The sequence below is a fragment of the Bos mutus genome, chromosome 3 (genome assembly GCF_027580195.1).
Source record: "Bos mutus isolate GX-2022 chromosome 3, NWIPB_WYAK_1.1, whole genome shotgun sequence".
In the NCBI taxonomy this organism is placed as follows: domain Eukaryota; kingdom Metazoa; phylum Chordata; class Mammalia; order Artiodactyla; family Bovidae; genus Bos; species Bos mutus.
Window position 1 is genome coordinate 103995626 of NC_091619.1, and position 23523 is coordinate 104019148.

General features: G+C 55.2%; 2 protein-coding genes and 1 long non-coding RNA gene across 10 annotated transcripts in view; 2 read left to right on the forward strand and 1 right to left on the reverse strand.

The window, feature by feature from the left end:
* ST3GAL3 (ST3 beta-galactoside alpha-2,3-sialyltransferase 3) overlaps nucleotides 1-16602 on the forward strand; it is a 215260-nt gene extending 198658 nt beyond the window's left edge. For 2 of the 4 annotated variants that reach the window (XM_070368330.1, XM_070368329.1), the window contains 4 exons: nucleotides 9779-9925; nucleotides 10102-10248; nucleotides 12352-12448; nucleotides 15564-16602. In XM_070368330.1, coding sequence (XP_070224431.1) covers nucleotides 9779-9925; nucleotides 10102-10248; nucleotides 12352-12448; nucleotides 15564-15634 — 462 coding nt within the window. In that variant the 3' untranslated portion in view covers nucleotides 15635-16602. The remainder of the gene's footprint in view (nucleotides 1-9778; nucleotides 9926-10101; nucleotides 10249-12351; nucleotides 12449-15563) is intronic. The other 2 variants (XM_070368333.1, XM_070368331.1) reach the window with 1 other exon arrangement.
* On the reverse strand, nucleotides 13574-18602 carry LOC138987259 (uncharacterized). The gene is made up of 3 exons (XR_011463751.1): nucleotides 18478-18602; nucleotides 15226-15359; nucleotides 13574-13706 (listed from the first exon to the last, which is right to left on the reverse strand). It is a non-coding gene; the product is annotated as an uncharacterized lncRNA (long non-coding RNA).
* Nucleotides 18603-18883: 281 nt separating this feature from the next.
* On the forward strand, nucleotides 18884-23193 carry ARTN (artemin). Of its 5 annotated transcripts, none has more exons than XM_070368336.1 (5): nucleotides 18884-19011; nucleotides 19464-19613; nucleotides 20922-21048; nucleotides 21328-21475; nucleotides 21557-23193. In XM_070368336.1, the coding sequence occupies exons 3-5, from the start codon at nucleotides 20989-20991 to the stop codon at nucleotides 22042-22044; spliced, it is 696 nt and encodes a 231-aa protein (XP_070224437.1). In that variant the 5' UTR covers nucleotides 18884-19011; nucleotides 19464-19613; nucleotides 20922-20988; the 3' UTR covers nucleotides 22045-23193. The 5 variants fall into 5 exon arrangements, with proteins under 5 accessions (XP_070224437.1, XP_070224435.1, XP_070224438.1 ...); XM_070368334.1 differs by lacking the exon at nucleotides 18884-19011 and adding an exon at nucleotides 19096-19232; XM_070368337.1 differs by lacking the exon at nucleotides 18884-19011 and adding an exon at nucleotides 19096-19232 and having other exon boundaries at nucleotides 21331-21475.
* Nucleotides 23194-23523: the final 330 nt, after the last annotated feature.

The window sequence follows — 23523 nt, forward strand, 5'->3', positions numbered from 1 at the left end:
CCGTCATCACCTGCTCTGCTCCTCGTCACTGTCATCCGTGACGGTTGACATCCTCTCGGTTACTCATCTCACAAACGTTGTTATTGTTGTCTCCCTCCTCCTCCTCCTTCCATCATCCTCATCATGGCCATCACTAAGCTCTTCCATTTGCTAACTTTCTTTGAATTCCTTCATTCAGTTCTCACTGTGACCCTGTTAAATGGGTGCTATTATGACCCCCATCTCGGGGTTTAGGAAACTGAGGCATAGCGAGGATGAGTTACTTGCTAAGATCACACATCTAGTTAAGAGGTAGAGGTGAACACAGACCCAGCTCTGACTGCCGTCTCTGGATGCATCTCCCCCTACCTTCTCAAGAACTGTTCTTTTTTGTTGATTTTCTTTTCTTACCTCTCTAATGGATCTTCCTCTCACATTTATAAATTTGTTCAGCCTTTTTTTTTTTCATTTTCTCACCTCAAAAATGAAAGCCCCAGGAACTTCCCTGGCAGTCTGGTGGTTAAGACTCCACGCTTCCACTGCAGGGGATGAGGGTTCAGTCCCTGGCTGGGGAACTAAGATCCTGCATGCCATGCGGTGTGGCCCCCCAAATTAACCCACAGCATAACCCTCCATGATTTGGGCCTTCCAACCCCTTCCTTGTCCCGGCCACTTCTTCCTGGACTGCACATTCCTTTGGCCATACCAAAGTGTATGCCCAGTTTCACACCTCCACATCTTCCCGAGGCGATATTAGACGCTCCTCTTCTGAGCCCCCACAACACCCTATTATACGTAAGGGCTTTCTTACCTGTCGGCTTGTTTAAGCTCCTGGGGAGCAAGGAGTGTCCTATTTATCTCTAGGCCCATCACCTCCAGAGATGTTTGAGACGGAGCTGGCATGCACTAAACAAATAAATCAATGTGGAAACTGAAACCCAGAGGGAGGCAGGAACGTGTGGCAGAGGCAGGATTCCAACCCAGGTCTTCTGACTTGGTGGGGCTGCCTCCCTCCTCATGGCCCCAAAGAACATTCTTTTAGATTCAGACCGTTGCGTTCTCCTCTCGCCTCTTCTGGGAATCTCTCTCCTCTTAGCCATGTTTGATCTTCTTTCTGCAGTTCCAAGATCATTCTCCTTGATAAAAAAAAAAAAAGGAAGAAAGAAAACTAAACAGCCCTTCGCCTCTGCCCCGTCCAGTTGTCTGTCGGCATCATACAGCCAGCCCCAAGCCGGCTCCTCTTTTTGTTCATTGCTTTTTCCAAATATAGCCTTCAAAAAGGTTTCTGACCCTGTCCTCATAGCATGCATCAAAATAAATTCCAAATGGACTAAAAAGTAAAATATAAAAATACAACCAAAGGAAATTTTGAAGAAAGTAAAATAGAAATCACATCTCTAGCGGGAAGAGAATTTTCGAAGGACAGAAGTGCTAGGAAAAATCATATTTGATAATACACGAGTATTTAAATGTAAACAACAGCCAAAGAGCACTGGATACCACAAAACTTTGAAAAGTTTATTTAGGAAATATGACAAATGGTTATTATCATGAAAGTAGACAAGAAACCATTAGGACCCCAGCAGTTAAGGGGCAGGAGACTCAACTGATCACACGGAAGGAGATATAACTAGTGAACAGCAGCAATCTGTTTAACCTTCCTGGCAGAAAATTCATGTAAAAGCAACAGGATGCCACTTATCACCTATCACATCTTCAGAGAATGTGTTTGAATTATAATACATAATTCTGGCAAGAGTGCAATGACAGGTGCTCTCAAAGGCGACTAGTCAGAGTGCAAATGGGGACAAGCTTTTTGGAAAGGAAGTGACACTTGGCACCAGGAGCCATCACCCAAGGGAAGGAAAAATCTGCCTACAAAGGTTTTTATTATAGTGTTATTGATAATGGCCAAACCCAAATATAACCTAAGGAGTTTATTGTGAAAAGTACGGTTCAAGTAGCAGATGGCAGATAAAGGAGTAGCCCAAGACCCTGCAGAGGCTGCGGGCACCTAGACCAGCCCGCACAGCTGCTCCTGCCCCCACTCCTTTGGTGTGGGGGTCACTGGAACAGCACTGGATTCCACACAAGGAACAAAAGCCAGCCTCTTCCTCTGCCTCCGCCTACTCCTCTGAGTTTCATTTTCCTCTTCTGCACAATGGGGATAGTGAAAGCTTCCCGGTGTGGCTCCGGTTGCACAGCTGTAAGGCGCCACGGGACCCCTGGCACACTGTGCTCGCTGCAGGTGGCATCACCTTCTGAGAAGGTCAGGCCTTGCCTTACAGAGCTGCTCCCAGGCCCATCCTCCCTGGTACTGGAGACCCCAGAATTTCTTACCATAGCAGTGCCAAGTCCACTTCTGTGCTTTTGAGGGTAGAACACATCTCCCTGTACAGACTCCTAAGTCCAAGGACGATGTTTGCAGAGGCTGTGAGTAGAACTTGGGTGTGCAGACTGGGCAGTCCACACATGTGTGCACAGTACTTCCCATGGTGTGAGATGGGACTGGGTGAGAAGGGAAGGGGAGAGCAGGTGGGGTCAGGCTCCCCCTGCACACCAGGCCAGCACCAGTCTCCAGGAGTCAGAATTCTCAACTCAGACCTGGCCTTCTAGGTTGTTTTTCAAGGGAGGGTAGAATACATTTTATTTAACAGCTTGGTACCTTGACTAGTAACATATTTAGAATCTAAAATTTAGATGTGGTGTGTGGACATCCATTGGTAATTTTGTCCCTGGTCTCACAAATCTTAGGGATAAGCCTTCATGGATGTGGTGGCAGTGGCTGGAGGTGACCTGGGTGGAGAGGGGACCAGACGGTGAAAGGTCTTGTTAGCCAAAGTCACATCAAGGAGCTGGGACTTCATCCTGTGGACTATTAATAGCAGAAACTAACAAGCTGCCTTTGTGCCAAGCGTATTATGTGTGTGGCTTTTCATTGTCAAGTCACAGAAACATGATGAAGAAGGACTGAGTCCTATTTCCCATATTTTGGAGATGATGGTAATGAGAATTTGAAGGGGTAAAGAACTTTCCGAGGGAATACAGTGTTAGTGGTTAGGATTCAAAAACAGACCTACCGAATTATTAGGGCATTTCGCAGGCAGAGTGGACTGACAAGGGAAGGAAGGAGGCAGTTGTGGGTGGATCTGTGCAGGAGCCACAGACCCGGTGCTGCTTGGTTGGGGAGAGTGAGAGGTCAAGGGCGAGTGAGGATTCAAATCTGAGTTGTTGGGGAGGAATGGTGGTGGCTGGAACCCTCAGGGGAAATGGATTGGGTCAGAAAACAAACCTCTCAGGGCCTTGGTTTCTATAGGAGGGGACCAGACCAGATGTTCTTAAAGGTCTCTTTTGTAGGATGGTAATCAATATTTTGAGGGTTGTCACCTGAAATATTATATTTGTACAAAAAATTAAATGGTTTAAATGGTTTATACATAACAGAGACTTCTGCATTTGTTGATTGGCTGGTCCAGGTTAATTGTTAGTTCTGAAGGAGTTTGTCCGCCTGTGAATAGCCCTCTTTCAAGCTCTACTTCACTTTACTTGTAGTTTCTATAGTATTCCTGCTCTCCCCCATCTTCAGTTGTATACGTGTGAGTATCTGGGACATGTGTCTTGTATGTATCAGTTCAGTTCAGTTCATTTGCTCAGTCGTGTCCAACTCTTTGCGACCCCATGAATCGCAGCACGCCAGGCCTCCCTGTCCATCACCAACTCCCAGAGTTCACCCAGACTCATGTCCATCGAGTCGGTGATGCCATCCAGCCATCTCATCCTCTGTCGTCCCCTTCTCCTCCTGCCCCCAATCCCTCCCAGCATCAGGGTCTTTTCAAATGAGTCAGCTCTTCGCATGAGGTGGCCAAAGTACCGGAGTTTCAGCTTTAGCATCATTCCTTCCAATGAACACCCAGGACTGATTTCCTTTAGAATGGACTGGTTGGATCTCCTTGCAGTCCAAGGGACTCTCAAGAGTCTTCTCCAGCACCACAGTTCAAAAGCATCAATTCTTCGGCGCTCAGCTTTCTTCACAGTCCAACTGTCACATCCATACATGACCACTGGAAAAACCATAGCCTTGACTAGATGTATGTGTGTGTGTGTGTGTGTGTGTGTGTGTGTGTGTGTATATAAATAAGTATGGCAAATGTTTTCAACCTCTTTTGGGATCGTTCTCGCATCATAGTGGATGGAAGCCCCAGTGGTTCAGTGGTAAACAATCCGCCCGCAGTGCAGGAGCTGTGGGAGACACGAGTCTGATCCTTGGGTCAGCCCTTGGAAGAGGAAGTGGCAACCCACTCCTGTATTCTTGCCTGGAGAATTCCGTGGACAGAGGAGCGTGGTAGGCTACAGTCCAAAGGGTCTCAAAGAGTTGGTCACGACTGAGAGACTAAGTGTGCATATCATAATAATCATACTGTATATTGAGATATTTGTAGATAGTCCTGGGTTATAAACTCCTTTTAAGTAAGGAAAAAAAAGACTAGACCTGTGCTCTGAATTATCCTGACAAGCTGCCTCAGTGGGGCAGTGGAAACCCTCTGAAGATTTTAGCCTTGAGAGGGTCAAGAGCAGATTTGTGTGGAACTGAAGGCAGGCATGATGGAGGCAGGGAGGCCTCGTGGCTCCTGGGAGTGACCCCAGTGAGCTGGTGACCTGTCCTCAGGGGGTGGCCGCCCGAGGCGGGAGTGAGCACACCTGCCCTGCTCCTAGCTGCAGAAAGCCAGCCTGTGGTCAGGCCCTCCATCCAAGACCTCTCATCTTGGCAGGCAGACTGCTTGCCTCCCGACGGAGGAGCAGGAAGAAGGAAGAGGCTGTAGGAGAAGCAGCATGCAGGGGCGCCGGCAAACACGGCAGAGCCCGGCTGGACCAGAACTTCTTCCCAGATGCTCTCCTCCGGTGCTCCTGGCTGCTCTGGCAAGAGCAGAGCAAGTTGCATCAACAGGAGAACGGCGGCTCCACACACATGAGCCGGGTCCAGACTTTGAGTAAGGCAGGGACATTCCTGGAAGAGGGATTCAACCCAGCATTCGGCTCACAGGTGGCCTTGCAAGAGAGCTTTGACCATTCCAGGCCAGCATCATAGGCCAGCTTTATAGGCCTCTGTGTTGTGTCCTGTGGGTCGGGGAAATGAGATGTGAGAAGCCTTGGGGTGTTTGGACAGGCCTTCTGAACAGGGCTGTGTGCTGGGGGCAGGCCTGGCAGGGTTACCCAGCGGGAGGAAGGCCTCCAGCACCCAGTGCCCTCCTGCAAGGAACCCAGGGGTGAAGCTGGTCCCCACTTGATATGAGTCCATGAACTGGCCCGTCTGTGGCCTCTAGCATTGCCAGCCACACCCTCTGCCTCACTCTCGGCTTCTGTGACACTCATTCAGAACCATAACAGACAAGATTTACTGAGTGCTTGTCACGCGCCAGACGTGGTGCCAGACGCTGTAAAACGCACAGCACCTCACTTCATCTTCATGACTGTCAAAGACGTGCTCTTGACATCCCCATTATGCACGAGGACCTGGAGACCTGCAGAGATCCCAGGACACACCCCGGTTGCACACATGTGGAGTCTGGGTGTGGACGTGGGTTTTCCCAACTCCAGGGCCCGAGGTCCCCCAGGGCATCACACTCTCCCCACCTCCTCGTCTCTCTTACCCTTGGTTCTCAGTCTCGGCAGGCTCCTCTGCTCCACCGACCCCTTCAGTCTTGGTGTCTACAGGGCTTTCCTCTCTTCCCACCCCACGCAGAGATTCTCAGTCTCAGGTCATCAAACCCCCTCGCCTTCAGGGACCCCGTGCCCTTCGGCAGTGGTGTGCGGCGTGTTGCGTGTGTGCCTGTGTATGACTTCTGAGGAGGGAAGCCGCAGCTTTTATTTGAGGAAATGGGCTGTAGTTGTGTTTACTTGGTATGTGTCTGCCGGGGGGACACGGTGGCGATGCCCCAGCCAGATCCTGGTCTTGGCTGTTTCTCCTTTTCCTGGCATTCCTGAGGAGGTGCTGCACCAGGACAGTGACAGGTGGGGAAAATAAAACAGCGGTGCCGGGTCCCAGCGCCCTGATGCGGGCTCTCTGGGACTTGAGACCCAAGCACAGGGCTTGTTCCTGCCTCCACCCCCACCCCCACCCGCCACGTCCCAAGGAGCTGCAGGTGTGCCTGTGACTTTGCATCTCCTGCCACTAAAGGCAACTCCAGTTGTTGTGCAGTCTGAGTCGTGTATGACAAATGTGACGCACGTGTCCTGGAATCCAAGCGGTCCCAGCAGTCATTGCTCCTCCTGGAAAACAGTAAAGGTGGGAAGAGACACAGAAGCCTCCCTTCCCTCTCCACCCTGGAGCTCTTGGCAGATTCTCAAAGGGGGCTTGAGATCCTAAGTTGATTACCTGCCATTTCACACACTGGTTCCATATGGAACCCTTTAGCACATGGGAACAGCCAAGAGATGTCTCCAAGAGGGAATCTCGGGTCACGGAAAGACCCAGGCTCTTGAGCTGAATCCAACTCAGATTCTCCCCAGCTGTGTGCCCGCGGGCGCTTCTCTGAGCCTCAGTCCCCTCTGTGAGATGGAGTGCGTGACACCAACCACAGCGACCCCGACTCCCCTCAGAGCTCCCAGCAGGGTGGGTCCAAGAGAGGCCCTGTTCATCCTGTTTCTAGGCCCCCTTCCTCCTGAAGTGGGCGCAGCAGTGATGCTAAGGAATGGTGTGGCAGGAGGAACACTTATCCTGGCATCACAACACTCGGGTTTGCATCCTGCCCCAGCCACTTACGTGACTTTGAGCACATCGCTTCATCTTGGGTCCCACACCTGTGAAGTGGTGAAAGTTGTAGAGACATAAATAATATCTGCGAACACCGGCCTGCAGCCTCCACGCCCCCAGCTGTGCCGTCCCTGCCCTCCCCACCCCTCCTGAGCAGCCCCTGGGCTTCCTCCTCTTTGGGTGTGTGTGGGCAGGTGTGGGCAGGAACCTGGGGCTGTGGGGGTGGGGGACGATGCTGGGGCCTGCCTGGCTCTGGGGAAGGGATGGGGGCTGTGCTTGGCTCGGCACAGGCTGGTACCCGCCATTCCTTCAGCACACGGAGGGGCTTCTCCCCAGTTTTGCACAATAACTTGGCCACTTCTCCACCTTCCCCTTTCTTGCTGGGTCTTGTCCTGACCTTTACCCGCTTACACACATATACTTCTCCTGGACACAGAGGCAGACATAGGAGGAAGACGGCCTGGGGTCTGCTCTCTCATCTGTTTAGAGCTGAGACCCAGAGAAGTTTGCCCCCAGGGCTGATCCATTGTGCTGACACTTGGAGGACAGATAGAATTTGCCCAAGACAGTGGCGTTGCCACAGAGGTAGGGGACACGGGAGGGGGTGGCTGGAGCACACAGTCCATTGAAGGCCACAGGAGACGAGCCTGAAGAGGTACAGAGGGCGGTGGAGGAGCGGGGATGGAGTTCTCGTCCCCTGTCACACTTGAGGTCACTGCTGGGCCACAGAAATGAATCAGATCATGAGCCCCTGCCCTGGGGCTGATGTTGGTGTTGATAGCAGCTGAGCAGCAACTGTGAGCTGGGCACTCAGCCTGAATTATCTCATTGAATTCACGCAACATAAGATAAATACCCTTAGAATCCCTAGTTTATCCATAAAGAAATGGTAAGTTTCTTGCCCAAGGCCTCCACGCAGCTGAGGGACCAGAGCCAAGTTTGGATCCAGGCCCAGGATTCTTCTGTCTTAGTCAGTTCGTGTTGCTATAACAAAATACCACTAACTGGGCGGCTTATAAACAACAGACATTTGTTTCTCACAGTTCAGGAGGCTGGAAGTCCAGGATCATGGTGCTGGCAGACTTGGTGTTTGGTCAGGGCTTCCGGATTCAGAGATGGTTCCTGGTTCATAGATCGTGGTGTCCTCATAAGGAGCAGGAGATCTCTCCTGGACCGCTTTTGTAAGGGCACTGAACCGATTCTTGAGGCCTCTACCCTTGACCTAATCACCTCCCAGAGGCCCACCTCCTAACCACCACCTTAGGTGTTAGGCAAACAAATGAGGAGAGGGGAACAAACTTCCAAACCACAGCAGGTCTTAACTCCATGTTTTCTCACCTCCCAAAGGTGAGAGACCATTTCTACCTTGAGATGAAGGCGTTCAGAAAAGGCATAAGGAGAGAGGAGACGTGAGTCTCAAGAAACAAGTGAGGTGGATCAGGTGGATGGAGGTGGGCAGGCCGTTACAGACAGAAGCAGCAGCAGCGGAAGCGTGAAGGTGTGAATCAGCAGGCGGGGACTTCAGGTGGGCAGAAATGGAAACTGGAGCAGCAGGCGGGGTTACTGGCTGAAAAACTCAGACCTCTAGTGGGGCAGTGGTGATGTGATCCAGTTTGTATATAGAAAGATCATTCTAGCAGAGAGTGGAAAGCGGTTTGGGAGGCAAAGATGGCCCATTCTGGGCACTCATTACATGTTTGTTGAGGAAATGAATGTAACTCAACAATTACTGTGTACCGTTTACATCCTAGTCCTTCTGCTGGGCTCTGGAGGGTTAGTGGTCAATAAAACAGACACTCTAAATGGCCTCCTTATGATAATCCATTTGAAAGACGGTGAGACCTGGACTTTAGGTGGTAGCAGTGGGCATGGGAGGAAAGGATGGATCTGTGGGATCCTATAGAAAATAGAGTCAAAAGAGCCAGATGACCAATAGGACAGAACAGGCTGGAGAGATGAAGAGGGATGTAGAAAATCGATGCCCAGGTTTCTGATTTGGCTGATTGGATGGACAGCAGAGCTTGGGGAACACGGGAGGAGCAGATCCAGGGGGACCAGAAATAGCTGAGGTGTCCAACAACAGAGGGACATAGTCCCTGCATAGTCCAGGGGACATGCCTCCAGGCTGCAGGGTTGGTTTGTGACCTTCTCTAGCAGTATTCGGGAGCCTGGTTATAAGGGCGGGAAAGATGGATGAATGGGTTGATCCAAGTTCGTGGTTCCCCCGGGCTAGGACAATAGAGTGGCAAAAGGCAGGGAGTTGAAGGTGATCACGAAAGAATGGCTGAAGCAATCTACCCGAGGGACTAGACCAGGGAGGGCTTGTGTACTGAACGGCAAGGCAGGGCTGGGAACTAGAGGAAGGGAGGGAGGAAGAAGGAGAGCAATGTGTGGCCCTGGAGTGGACCCCAGGGTGTCAGGGTCCAGAGCTGCCACCTTTCCAGTCCAGTACTGCGACCCCTGAGGGAAGAATCACCCCATTTGGCGGATAAAGAAACTGAAGCTCAGAGAGCTTGTCACTTGCCCAAAGTGACCCAACTGCATCAGTGGCAGGACAGGGGTTGGAGTGTTGTTCTGCTGTGCCGTACCAGCTCACGTTCTGTCTTTATTTTTCAGGTTCACTTTAGAACAGTTGACTGAGAGAGCGAGGAAATTCAGCAGAAGGGAAAGGAGGCGAGCCCAGCAGAGCAGATAGGAGAGAGAGGGCAGGCTCCTCCTGGGCCCCTCCGTAGCGGCAAAGGGGAGGGGTACTGCTGGGCCGCTGGCTCTTCCTTTTGGCCTGAGAGGCCCCCGGCCAGAGCAGCACAGCCCTGGGCCCTCCCTGCAGCTCACATGGTCTCCTTGTCTCTGCCCCACATCCTGCGTCCCCAGCGCACACCGAGTCTTCCGCTCCAGCCTGTTTATTCTCCAAGCCCCAGGCTCCCCGTACACACCTCATGCCCCCGACCTGGTTTCTCACTTGCCTGTACACATTTTGGGTCCCCACCACCCCCCCGGGCCGGTCATAAGCTGTGTGCCTGCTCATGCCCACTTGTGCTGTGTCTACAGAGTGCCTCGGATGGCTTCTGGAAATCTGTGGCCACTCGGGTGCCCAAGGAACCCCCCGAGATTCGCATCCTCAACCCATATTTCATCCAGGAAGCTGCCTTCACCCTCATCGGATTGCCTTTCAACAACGGTCTCATGGGCCGCGGGGTGAGACATCTGGACCCTGGGAGGGGGAGGAGGGGACTTGGCCAGAGGTGCCTTGGCAAGGAAGGATGGGGGACAGGGTGGGAACAGAGGGCTCAGTTCTCACGAGCCGAGCTCAGCTCAGGGGAGCTTCGCTGAGGGTCTCAGCCTCACTCTGCCCACCTTCCCTCGCTTTCCAGAACATCCCGACCCTCGGCAGTGTGGCAGTGACCATGGCACTACACGGCTGTGACGAGGTGGCAGTTGCAGGCTTCGGCTACGACATGAGCACACCCAATGCCCCCCTGCACTACTATGAGGCCGTGCGCATGGCAGCCATCAGAGAGGTGCGGGGCTGGGCGTGGGGTAGTCCCTGGGCTGGTCGAGGGAGGGGGCAGTGCCAGCACCAAGGAGAGATTCTGTGTGTGCACAAATGAATGGTCAAGGGATGAGCCAATGGCGGGTCTGGCTGCTCGGAGACCCCTGGGAGGCCCTGCCCCAGCCTCAGCTAAGCTGGGCCACCAGGTGTCCTGGACCACCATGTCTCTGACCGCAGCATCCTGCATGTCCCTCTCCCAGTCTCCTCTTTGGGCTTCCCCTCTGCCCGCCGCCCCCTCCGCTGCCCCTTGTCCTGGTCCAGCCCCTGCCTCCTCCTTGCTGCTCCCTGGTCGTCACGTGCCCATCTGGGTGCAAGCTCAGGGCCATCCTCCCTACTTCAGTTCCTCCATCCCCCCAGAGAACTGCCTCGCCCCCTCAACAACCTGCAGACATTGCCTCTCAGTCTCAGGATGCCCCAGTGCCTCCTCCACCCTTCCCCGTGGCAGGGCACTGAAGCTCTTTAGCATCCAGAGTTGCTTCCCAGGTGATGAGTATGTGAAATTCTCCCAGTCAGCCAGTCTCTCCTGGCCCCTCTCCCTTCATAGCAAGAGCCCCTGTGGAAAACCCGAACACCCTTTTCTTCTTCCCCTCGCCTTCTGCTGCTCCCTGCCTGGACCCTGGGCATCTGCAGCTTGTGCTTTGAGCAGCTTCTCTACTCCTGCCTCTGGGTGGCGAGGGTTGTTAGAGGAAACCTCTTGTCCATGCAGACTCACAGCTCATCAGCCCTCGTTCTGCTCAGCAGTCTCTTACAGGCCGCCTCCAACCCACTGAACTGTTCAGGTCTTATGCTCCCCAAAGCTCCCGCCCTCTCCTCCTCCATGCAGAGGAAGGAGGAAAACTGCTGTTGCCGGGCAGGCTCTGCCCCTCTTATTCCCACTCAGCCCTTCGCCCCTCGCAGCCCAGCTTCCCCCTTCACCTAAGAGGACTCCCACCAAGGTCACCAGTGACTCAAGGCCGCCAAGTCCAAAGGACACGTGTCAGTCTTGTCCTTCCTGGTCACTTGGCAGCACCTTCTGTGTTGACCGGTGCTTCCTCTGAAATGCTCTCCTGCTCAGACTCTGAGTCCGGCATCTCAGTGCCCCTCCTGTTCCCTCACCACGCTCTCTCATTCTCTTCCTCCTTGTCCTGGATTTCAGTCTACCCCTAAGAGTCAGCATTAACTAGGGCTCCACCCTAGACAACCTTCTTCTCACTCCGCACATTGCCCAGCAGATTCACACCCCCATCCAGGGCTCTGTTCCCATCTATATTGTTTTAGGCTTTGGGGCTTTATTCAGGTGGCCTTGAGTGGTTGCGAGTTATTTCAAGGATATAAGAGAGACTTGAGAATCTCTTGGGAAACAACCTTTCAGCTGGGCCTCCTATTTACTGGAATGGGGTTCAGGAGTAGTAAGCTCCTCCAGGGTCCAGGAGAGCCCCCGACCTGTCTTACCCCTCAACGGTGCTCCAGCCCTGCCTCCTGTTCACCAGGACCCCGTGGAGAGACCCTGTCTCTCCATCTCTACCTCTCTTCACGTACCTTCTTGCTGCCTCATCCCCTGCCAGCACCCGCCCCAAATTGCTCTCACTGCTTTTACGTGCCTCCTGCTTCTGTTTACTCCTTTACTGGGTCTCTTACACATTCCTTTTATGTAAACTTTATGTAACGGCTTTCGGGAGAGGGTGAGAGGCAGTAGCTGGATCAGGAAGGGCTTTCTCTGCCATAGGAAGGAGAGTGGACTTTGCTCTGAAGGCAGGAGGGAGCTGTGGACCAGTTTTCAGCTGTGGATGAGTGCATAGTAGGGACTGTGGCTCCAACATGACAGAGGGGTCCAGGCAGGAACAGAAGCTAGTTGGGATGCTATCTCAGCAGTCTAGGCAAGAGATGAAAATTCACCGGAACTGTTCAGTGATGACAGGAAGACAGGGGCAAGAACTGGTTAGGATTTTAAATCAGCAAGGCCTGGAGAGGGCCTCCATTCAGAATGAGGTGGAAGGACCCACCTTCCCTGAAGCACTGGTGGAGGCTGTTCCCTCTTCGACCTGCTGTGTCTCTCAGTTGTCTTACCCCCACCCCCTTCATTATCCTGCAGAACCATCTGGCTCCGACTCGTGGCATCTGCTGCACCACCTCCATGGGAGTGCTGAGCAGTGCTGGCGAAGAAATCAGATGGCCTGGGTTCACAGCCTGTCTGTATACCTTCCTTTCCTTATCAATACATGGGGTAATGAGAGGTTTGGGAAAGAGTCAGTGTGATAATGTGTAAAGAAGGCCTGGCCATAGTAAGTGCCCGCACATGTTTGCCATTATTATTAATGGTAATGTTTTTACACCTACTTATTACTATTGCCTCTCAGCATCCTAGAGGAGTCCCTGAAATGCTGGTGCCTGGGTGTAGGATCCCTGCTGTCCCTCGGGGTGTCTTCAGTGGGCAAGGGAACCATTCAGTACCCTGGCCCCACCACTGCTTCACAGCCCATTTTCCAGGCCCAGTGGGAACGTGTGAGATGTGAAGACAGTGAGGCAAGGGCTGAATGCGGGGGGGATACTGAGGGATGTCAGAGGCATTCATAAAGGAGGAGAGAGAGTAGAGAAGGGTCAGAAGATGCGGGATCCTGGAGACCCAAGGAGGGCATGCCTACAATCACCAGCACAGGGCACCAGTGTGGCACGGAAGTCCTAGGAGAGGTGCTGAGACGCGGCCATTGGAGGTACCAGTTAGGGGGCCCTTGAGGGCTGTGCTGAGCACAGTTTCAAAGGAGCAGGGACTTCGGAGCCAGAGTGCAGTGGCTGAACAGTGAGTGCGGCTCCCACTGAACACTCTCTGGGGAAGCCTGGAGGAGGGAAGAGGAAGGGGACTGAGCAGTGGCCAGAGGGTGAAGTGGGCTCGCCCAGCAGTCTCCCACAACAGGGAAATCTGGGCTGAAAATGGAGGTTTGTGAGCAGTGAGCACAAGGGAGGCATGGATGAGATGTCTCAGGGAGACGTCAGAGGAGGAAGTGCGAAGGTCAGGGCAGAACCTTGGGAGCACAGAGATAAAGATGGGAGTTGGGAGAAGGACGGCCCTTCTGCATCCAGAGTCAGGGGTCCTGGTGAGGGTCCCAGAGTCCTGCCCTGGCCTGTGGAGAGTGCTGTGAGCCTCTGTGCTGTGTACACGGGGGAGGGGTGGAGAAAAGATCCCCAGGGAAAGGGCATTGCCTGGTCCAAGAGAGAGGCACCCTGGCAGACGGTTTTGTTCACTCTTTTATTATGAACTTGTCAAACATATTCACAGTAGAGGAGAGACTAATGAACTCCCACGCAGTGTCGCCTCCCGCCCCCAGGAATCAACACACGCCAGTGTTGTTCAATCTGCTCTTCCTCTCAAGCCTCCCCTCCCCGCTGGTTCCTGGGACACAGATCTCAGGCGTCATACCATTCCAGCCATGAACATTTCAGCAACTTTCTCTAAAAGATAAGGATGACTTTTTTTAATATTACACGATTATCACACCTGGAATTTTAACAATACTTCCTTTTTTAAAAACACCCTATTGCCTTGTAGTATCGGTTTGCTTGTTTGGTTGTGCTGGGTTTTATATGCTGCGTGTGAACTCTTAGTTGTGGCACGTGGGATCTAGTTCCTGCATTGGGAGCACAGAGTCTTAGCCACTAGACCACCAGGGAGGTCTCAGCAATAATTCCTGAGTATCGTCAGATATCCAGTCCTCTGCTGACCTTTCAACCCTCAGAGACTCCCAGTAGATATTCTTGAAACGGACCCATCAGACTGGTTACTTCCTGGGGAGTGATGCAGGCGTGGGGGAAGTAAAGAGCTGTGCGGGTCTCTATGCTTGCTTGGATCCTGGCCCTGCCGTTCCTCCATGCCTTCATTTTCTTACCTGGAAAATCTAATTTCATTCAACACATATATGTAGAAGTTTGAATCTTCAAGAAAGGGACTTTCCTGGTGGTCCAGGGGCTATGACTCCGCGCTCCCAGTGAAGGGGGTCAGGTTCCATCCCCGGTGAGGGAACTAGATCCCACATGCTGCCACTAAGCGTTCACAGGCTGCAATTAAATATCTCGCATGCCGAAATAAAGATCAAAAAAATTAAGACCTGGTGCAGTCAAATAAATAAATAAGTAAATTTAAAAAAATAGATCTTCAAGGAATAAGGGTGAATCTCCCAGGGGTCTGCACCAAGGAGGGTGGTTTGCCGACAGCTGAGAATAATGCCAGGAGCCAGAGGAGCCAGAGGTCCGAGGGAGGCCACAGGGACAGTTGTGTAGATGCGGCAACAAACGAGGAAGACTCTGCCACCTCCAAGCACCGTGGAGTGTGGATGTGAGGGGAGAAAAAGCATGTCTAGGGGACGCTGTCCTTAGCCAGGTTCGTGGTTAGCACAGGAAGTTGAAGGGGGTGTTCAGAGAAGAGGAATATAGGGGATTTTTGCCCAAGTTTCAAACTGAAAAGATCTGGCAGGTTGGAGGAGGTTGCTTGGAACAGACAAGGACCAGACAAGAGCTATAAATTCTTCACGCCAATAAACAGTGGCTGTGAACATCCTAGGGTGAGCCGCATGCCGTCGGATGCAACAGAGCAGTCAGCTGTGTCCAGACTGTGATAAAGCCATTGGCTTTCATCATTCCTTTATTCATTCAATCCTGTTTCATTCTTTGAGAGACTTAGTCATCACAGCTTCCTGGCACTGGGGAAAGGAAAGAACCTGAGCCTGGGTGCAGTCTTCCCTAGGAAAGCCCTGGAAGGTAGCATCTTCCCTCCAATTTCTACAGTAACAATAAAATGAGCCTCTACCCCGACCCCCCTCCTCCGGCTCCTCTAATCTAAGAGGCAGGATTTCATCAGCTGCCCCTAGGCCTGGAAAGTGGATTGCGTCAGGTCAGAGAATGACTAAGCCACCCCACGTGGTTCACTTTCCAGCAGGGCCCACCCCCCAGGCTTGGGCCAGACCTAATGACTCACATGGCTTGACCTTGGGGTGCCGAGGGCCTAAGGGCCCGGAGAAGCCGCCGGGCAAGGAGGGGTTGAAAGAATGGGAACGTGGTTGGAAAGCCTCCATCTCTAAGGCTTGGAAGAAATTAAGAGGCACAGTCTTCCTGAATGAGGGAAACGAGTTAGAAGGTTATTTTCTCCAGGTCCTGAGAAAGGAGGAGGGTGAGCCGCAGCGCTTCTGGAGTGGCGGAGGGTGGTGGTCTCAGAAGAGGGCACAGAACCCTGGGAGCCTGCAGCATTCTAGCAGGGCTCCATCCCTGCAGCCACTTGGGCTGTCCAACTGACTGCCACTCCATCTTCCCTTTCAGTCCTGGACGCACAACATTCAGCGAGAGAAAGAATTTCTGCGGAAACTGGTGAAAGCGCGTGTCATCACTGACCTCACCAGTGGTATCTGAGGTGCACCCAGCACTCCGCTACAGAGGTCCAGCCACCACCCCCTGCCCACTTCACTGGCCTCGGCCTGGCTCTGCTTGAGAGGCGCGGGAGCCTTCAGACCGGGAGAAGGACCGTGCCACGTGGCCCCAGGGGTGGCGAGGCCCTGGCAGGGCAGCCAGAGCTACGTCTGCTCAGAGGCCAGCCTCAGAGCCCAGCACTCGGCCTTCAGCTCAGCCTGGGCCCTTGAAGCCAGAAGGCCAGGAGGCCACTGGTTGTGCCCAGCAGGCCCAGCATGCAGGAAGCGGACGCTAGGCAGCAAAGCTGCTACCAGAATCATTTCTCCAATCAGTGTTCGGTGTATTATCACTTTGTGAATTTGGGGGGGGGGTAGGGATAATTTATTTTTTAATCAGGTTGGAGATGTCACGTTTGGTCCACTGGCCGTACAGAAAGAGACCCACTAAAGGGCCCCTCAGGCGATGGTCCCAACAGGCTCCCCATAGAGTGGGGGTGCCAGGACTAGCCTGTGCCCTGCTCCAGGGCCGAGGGGAGGTGGGCGGGATCTCAGGCCAACCCCCTCCAGTTCATGACAGTGTTTGGCCTTTCTTGGGGAACAGAGGGGATATTCCCACCCAGCTGCCCCACAGGGAAAACTTGGAGCCATCCTTTAAGCCAACAAGACGCCCCTGGGTTTGAGCGGAAAGAACTTCAGAGTTCCGGAGGCATGGCCTGGCCCAGCCTGATGGGAACGGCCGCCACCCCCACCCCAGCTGCAACCGACCCCCAGGACAGTGCTGCAGGCCTGGAGCAGCCTACCCGGCAACTCTTTTGGGTTTCAGCAACGAGACTGCCAGGCCCTCGGGTTCTGCCTTTAGCCTGGACCAGAGGGAAGTGAGGCACCAGGACTTCACCCAGGCTGCGGGAGGCCTGCTGGGAAGCCATCATGGAAGCAATAAAGCTCTTCCCTGAGCCTGCCTCCTCTCGCTTTCTCTGACTTTCCCGGAAGAAACAGGAACCCAGGGCTTCAGCAGCCACCCTAAACCCAAGGGCCATCTCTCCAGCCTTCTTTCCACCTCTCCCAGCTGCAGGACCTGCATGGTCACCTAGGGGCCTTCTGGAGCCTCCCCTGTCTCACAGCAGTCCTGCACCCCCTTTGCCTTGAGAGGCAAACCAGGGGCATCAGGACATGCCCTGGAATCTACGCTGGCACCCCCCTAAAGGAGCTAGAGGGCAAGGGACTGAAGGCCACAGCACTTAGGACAGCACCGCTGGGTCATCACAGCCCGAGCTCTGCAGGGACAGAGATTCCTGCAGGCACAAGAAAGTGGCACTGCCAAGTACCCAACACAGAGCAGCCCACTGACCTCACCCACTCCTGGCAGCCCCACCCTCCCCCTAGCACACAGTCTCCTCTCAGCACCCTCTTCCTGCACAGAACAGGAAGGCAGAGCCTAGCCTCAGGAACCCCTGGCAAGTGGAAAGGACATCCCACCTCCAGAGCCCTGGAATCTGCTCTGTCCCTTCCCCCGCTTGGCAGGCCGGCCACAAGCCTGCCCCTGAGGCCACAGGCCTGGGTGTGAGTTTCCTGCCAGAGTTGCCACGTGGCAGCAGGTGGGGCAGGCTGGCCCCTCACCTCTCACCTGACATCCCAATCTGAGTGCCATCCCCTTCCGGACTCCCCACATGCCCCTATACTGTGGCACTTTGTCCTCAGACAGAAACCTCCTGGGCGGAGGAGAAAGCAAAGCCCTGACTGAGGGACAGGGAGACCCAGAAACTTCCCTCCATTCTGCTGGAGACAAGGCCACTCTGATGCAAACTCCAATGCGAACTTGTGTGCTACATGAATGGCGCCCCCTGCGGTTGTACAAGGCATAGGCTGCATGCCAGCAAGCTGCAGCCGTGACCATAAAGCCCTGGGGAAGAAGCCCCTGCCCAACTGGGCAGCTGGCCGGGGGCGAGCAGAGCTGCTCCCTGCCTGGGGACAGTCAGGCTTCTAGTCCCCATCGCTGCACATGAACTGCTCTCCCCAAAGGCGTGGCTCTCCACCTGCACACACCAGAATCACCTGTGCAGATGTGGAAACTGCGCATGCCCCGTCTGATTCAGGTCTGGGGGTGGGCCCAGATCTGGGTAGTTTTAAAAGATCCACAGATGGTTCTGACACACAGCCGGAGTACAGCTGGTCCAAACGCGTCCCCTGAGCACTTTCATCCCCACCCACGGCTTCCAATGGTCGGTTGGTCAACAGTTCCCAAACTGCTATCTCCAGCCCAGCTCACTTCACTTTCTCCAGGCTACAAATTCAGTCACTTCCTGAACATTTCCACTAGGATAATCCACGGGTCCCTTCAGCTCAGCACGATCGACACTGAACTCACAAGCTCCTGTCCACAGCCTGCCTCTGCTCCAGGAGCCCCAGCCAGAATGAATCCCCTACACCTGGTCACCCAGACCAAAGGCAGACTGTCCCATTGCCCCACCCCATCCAATCTGGCACCAACTGAGTTTTCAAAAAGGTGCAGCCCTGAAAGAGCCCCTGAAGCCCCACACTCTCCCCACAATTCAGCTTCAGATTCCTCTCTTCCCCCAGAAGCCTCCTGACATACCTCCAAACCATCCTCACTTCAGCCAGAGTTAGCCACAGAAATGCACGTTTGATCACACCATTCTCCTGCCTGAAACAAGTTCGGTGGTCCCCAGAATAAAGTCCAAACTGCCTATAAGAACATACAGCATCTGGCCTTTCTTTACTTCTACCCCTGTTACTTACTCACCCAACCTCAATCCCACCAGCCAAACTGCCATAATTAGGCATCTTAAATACGACCCTCCAGCTCCTACCTCAACCCTCGGTGCAAACCTTCCTCCTCCGGGACCCTCCTCTTCTTCAGCCCCTGGCACCCCCTCCTACCACGCTGCCCTCGCTGTGCCAGGCTGAGCAGCGGTGTTTGCAGGTGTGTCTGTATTCCAAGCCCCAGGCGGCAGCGGAGGGGAAGCGGTGGGTCTAGCGGAGGGGCTGGGGCCGCTAGAGCCGGGTCGGACCTTGAAAGCCCCAGCTCGGTGCCTTGCGAACTTAAGGAGTGCGATGAGTCTGTTGAGAGAAGAAACTAGTGGTGGATCAGAGAGAGCAGCTAGCACAGAGTGGCCAGCCACGACGACAGGAGCCCAAACGCCAGTGGCCCAAGGCCCATCCCCTCCTGCTCCCGCCCTCTGCCCGGCCTCCCGACTCCCTACTCCAAGTGTCTCCAAACTCTGAACACCCAGTGTCTGCGCCTCTGCACCGACCTGGGGCCCTCCCCAGTGTCTCCTCCCCCGCTACCTCGGGGGACCTTAGTGGAGCGAGGGGGACCGAATTCCAGAGGGTGGAGCGGCCAGGTGAGCCCTGAAAGGTAGGGCGGGGTGGGGGAGCGCTTGGGCCCCACCCCAGGATCCGGTGACGCCAGGGCTGGAATTTGACACCGGACGGCGGCGGGCATGAGGCTGCTGAGGGATGGAGTTGGGCTCTGCCCCCAGACACGGCCCACGGGCTCCGCCAGCAGCAGGTCCCTCGGGTCCCAGCTCTTGCTGTGTCCCGGACCCAGAGCCCTGCACTCGCGGTAAGCCGACCTGTTTCGCCCACCTCTCATTCCAGCCCAGGGGCTAGGGGGGAGCGGCCAGGGTTTTCCCCTTCCACTCCTTTCTCACATTCTCCCTCTCCTGGGCCCGCTGTGCAGCTCTCCGCCCCTCCCAGCCCCCCTCAGTCCCTCTAGTTGCTTGTCGGACTATGCTAGCCCTGCCTAGCCCTGCCGGCCCGCCGCGGTAATGCGAGGCTCCTACTGCCGCTACAGGGCTCAGACTGGCTGCCAAGACCTCGCTTTTGGCTAAGAGAGGCACGGCCAGGTGCACAGCCCTGGGCATGAAGTTTCTGGGCTGCAGGGGAAAGCCCGGCTCTGGTTCCAGGAAAGGTGCCTAGAAGAACAGGAAACAGAACCCCCCTGGTGAGTATCGGGCTGGTAGATGGGGCGGCCAGACAAGGGCTGGAGGACCAGGTGGCCCCAGATGGCACCGAGGGAGTGGGAGGGCCTAAACTGCCCGCAAGAGACCTGCTCCTGGGCTCCCCCTACTGCAGGGGCCTTTAACCCTATCTTGCTAGGCTTTCCTTCCATCAGTGAGAACAAGTCACTACCCTGGCTCCTCTGGCCCAAATTCTGCTAGGAGAGCACATGTGGCGCTGGAGGGCCTCTCCAGGGAGACCTGGCCCTCAGGCACGTGGCATTCTGTGCGCTGGGGGTGAGGTAGGAGGTGACAGCTGGGACCCACGAGCAGGACAGCTAGTGAGGGCCCATGAAGGCTCCAGGGCTCCAGAGAGGTGTTTGGGAGTGCCAGGCAGTGCGGGCTCATAAATATTGGTGGGACTCTGAAAGGCCGACTGGGTTCATGAAGGATGGTTCATAGGGGAAACTTCTAGGAGCAGGGCCAGGCTGCCAGATCCAGAGGGAGCTTGCAGGCGGACAGTCCTGGACCAGCTCTCACGGTGGCTCAGCTCTCAGAGACCAGGCTGGTGTAGGAAGCAACTCTTGGGAGTTGCTGGGGCCTGAGTCTGGCTGAGGGTAGGGGGAAAGCCCACCCACCGTTGAGTCCACAGGCTTGACAGATGCTGCCCCCTGGTGGCCATAGAGAGCCATGGCCCAGACCCCCTCCCCTGTTCCTAGAGGGCTCCTCAGCCTCTACCACCTGCTGACTCTTGAAGGATGTCTGTGGTCAGGAGAGACTTCTGTGGTCAGGCGGCTCTGCATCCAGACAGAAATCACAGAGGAGCAAGGTGCAGCAGCACTTGGGTGGGCAGCACAGGCTGAAGCCTGGACCTCACTATCATCCAATAACTCGGGGCAACCCGCAAGCACCCTAATTCTTCTCCAGGCCACAACTTCCTCCTCTGCAGTATCGACAGCAGGCTCTCTGTGAGGTCAGGGTGTCCAGCTGCTCCCTTCTCCAGCCCTGCAGCACAGAGCAGGAAGTTCCCTTCCCCGCACAGCTTGTGGGTCTACCCTTGTGACTTTAGATAACTGCTGAGCTTCTCTCAGCCTTGTTTGCTGGTCTGGAAAACGGGGATGATACATACTATTTACCTCATGGAGTTATGAGATCTGAAAGGAAACAGGTGCAAAGCACCACCACATAGGTTCTCGATGCAGCCACTTCTCTTGGGTTGAGCCCAGCTGCCCAAGCCCCTTGTCCCTCACCTGGAGAAGCTGAAGTAGAGGGATAACCTGCTCTGAGGATAACTCATCTCTCCATGTTCCAAGCTGCCTCAAGAGGAGGGTGGGGGAACAGGTCGGCTACAGCTGATGGGAGCTCCTGGTGTTGACAGAGATGGAACCTGGACGTGGAGGCCTTTCTGTGCTGCCCCTCCGGGCTGGGCCTAGGCGGCAGGTGAGTGGTTCTCCCAGAGACTTCTACCGGGTATTGAGGAAAGGTGGCTTGACCTGGGAGGGAGAGCATGGCTCCTGGGTGCAGGTATCAGAAGTGGGTGGGGAAATAGTCAGGGAGGGGCCAGAAGGAGGGAGCAAGGTCAGTGCCCTCCAGAGATCCTTTCTCCCCGCTCCCTGGGGCTGCTGGCCCATTATCCTCCAATACTGTCGGGCCCCAGCCCCTTCCAGACCCTACCAAGCTGTCCTCTTCCCCGCTGAGGCTCCCCATCGTCTCTTCTAGCAGCCTGCGCTATGGCCCACCCTGGCCGCTCTGGCCCTGCTGAGCAGCGTCGCCGAGGGTGAGGCCTCCCTGGGCCCCGCGCCCCGCAGCCCGGTCCCCCGAGAAGGCCCCACGCCCGCCCCGGCGTCCCCCGCGGGCCCCCTGCCCGGTAGGTGAGAGGGCAAGAGGGCGAGGGCGCGTGGCGGGGCGGGCTGGCAGGGGACCCGAGCGTAACTGCGTCTCGTTCTAGGGGGCCGCGCGGCCCGTCTATGCGGCGGAAGAGCCCGGCGCCCGTCGCCCCCGCCGCCCCGGCCCGCGCCCCCGCCGCCAGCGCCCTCGCCCTCGCCCGCACCCCCTCGCGGGGCCCGCGCGGCGCGGGCAGGGGGCCGGGCCGGCCGAGAGAGCCGGGGAAGCCGCGCGCGGGCCGCGGGGGCGCGGGGTTGCCGCCTGCGCTCGCAGCTCGTGCCGGTGCGCGCGCTCGGCCTGGGCCACCGGTCCGACGAGCTGGTGCGCTTCCGCTTCTGCAGCGGCTCCTGCCGCCGCGCGCGCTCCCCGCACGACCTCAGCCTGGCCAACCTGCTGCACGCCGGGGCCCTGAAGCCGCCCCCGGGCTCACGGCCCGTCAGCCAGCCCTGCTGCCGACCCACGAGCTACGAGGCCGTTTCGTTCATGGACGTCAACAGCACCTGGAGAACCGTGGACCGCCTCTCGGCCACTGCCTGCGGCTGTCTGGGCTGAGGGCTCGCTCTGAGGGCGTGCGGACAGACCCTGACCCGTGGATCTAACTGCCTGGGATCACTGGGGGCTCGGCGGGAGATGGAGGCTTCGGCCGTGTGAGTGATGGACATCAGCCCTGCGGAGATGGAGGCACGACTGCCCGGTGGCCCCAGGGCTCCCACCCTGCCGGCCTCAAGCCCGCAGACACCAGAGACCTCAGCTGTGGACAGCCGAGCACCCACTGCTCACAGACTCTGTCACTGCCCTGGCCAGGAACCCAGGACTCCTCTAGAGACCCCAGCAGTGTGAGGTCTCAACCTAAGCCCGGGCCTGGGGGGACAGATTTGGAGACGTGTTGTAATTCGTTGCCGAAGTGCCTGTGCTGGAGCGGGCCGTGGACTCCCTGGTGGGAGCTGGACCCCTATTTATTACGTCTAAGTTATTTATTTACTTCTGTGGTTTGTCAGATCCTTTCCTGGGCTATGGTGGCTGGATGGGGGATGGGTAGAAGCAATTGGATGGAGATCCCACCCTGACCATCCTGCTCACAACTTCGGGCTCACTCAGCAATCACAGGCCTGGCCTGGGACTGCTTGCTCTCACCCAGAAGCTCTGGGACCTGAGGGGCATGGAACACAGGCAGAGGAGGTGGCAAAGATGTGATCGTTAGTCCCAGCAGGCCAATTCACAACCCCCTGCACAGTCCCCAGCACTTGGAACCTGGGGAGAAAGCCATTGCCTTGAGACCTCAGGCATGCTGGGGGCTTGTTAGATGGTAAAGATTGCACCACCTCACTGTCACTGATCAGAGTCCTGCCCTTCAGGACAGCCTGACAGGTGCATATACTGCCTGTGCTTGCAGATAGCCCAGCATGGGGAGCTCACTACCACACTCTGTGAAGCAGCCCACGTCAAGACAGCAGCTGAAAAGCCTGAGGGTGGGGAAGAGGGTGCAGTGGGAGGCTGGTTTGGGGGGGATGAAGCACAGATCATCATGGAGATAAGAAAGCAGGAAAAGACTGAGGGTATCTACAGGGACCTGCATCCTGGGTAATGAACAAGGATATTCATTCATTCATTCAACAAATATTTATGAAATACCTATTTTATGTCAGATGCTATGCAGACAGCAGGGCTACAGAAGTGACCCCATGATCTCTGCTATTAAGCTTAAACCAGGAGAGACAGACAATAAATAAATAATTTCCATAAATAATTATTTAAATTCAATTTGGCCAACAGCATGAAAAAGGACCAGAAGCTGAGAGATACATACCCTCATCTGGAAGGAAAGAAGGAGAGGTTAAATGCTGACCCTGTCCCTCCACACTGTCCCCAAGTCATAACACAAAAGCCAGCACAATGCCTCTGAGCTTGAGTATGTCCTGTGAAACCTTGTTTCCTAGGCCCTATGAATTTGTCCTATATGATTTTTTTTTCTTTGAAATTAAGATCAGGACACGTATTTGGATGCATGATGCGTCTGTGGAGCCGTGGGAC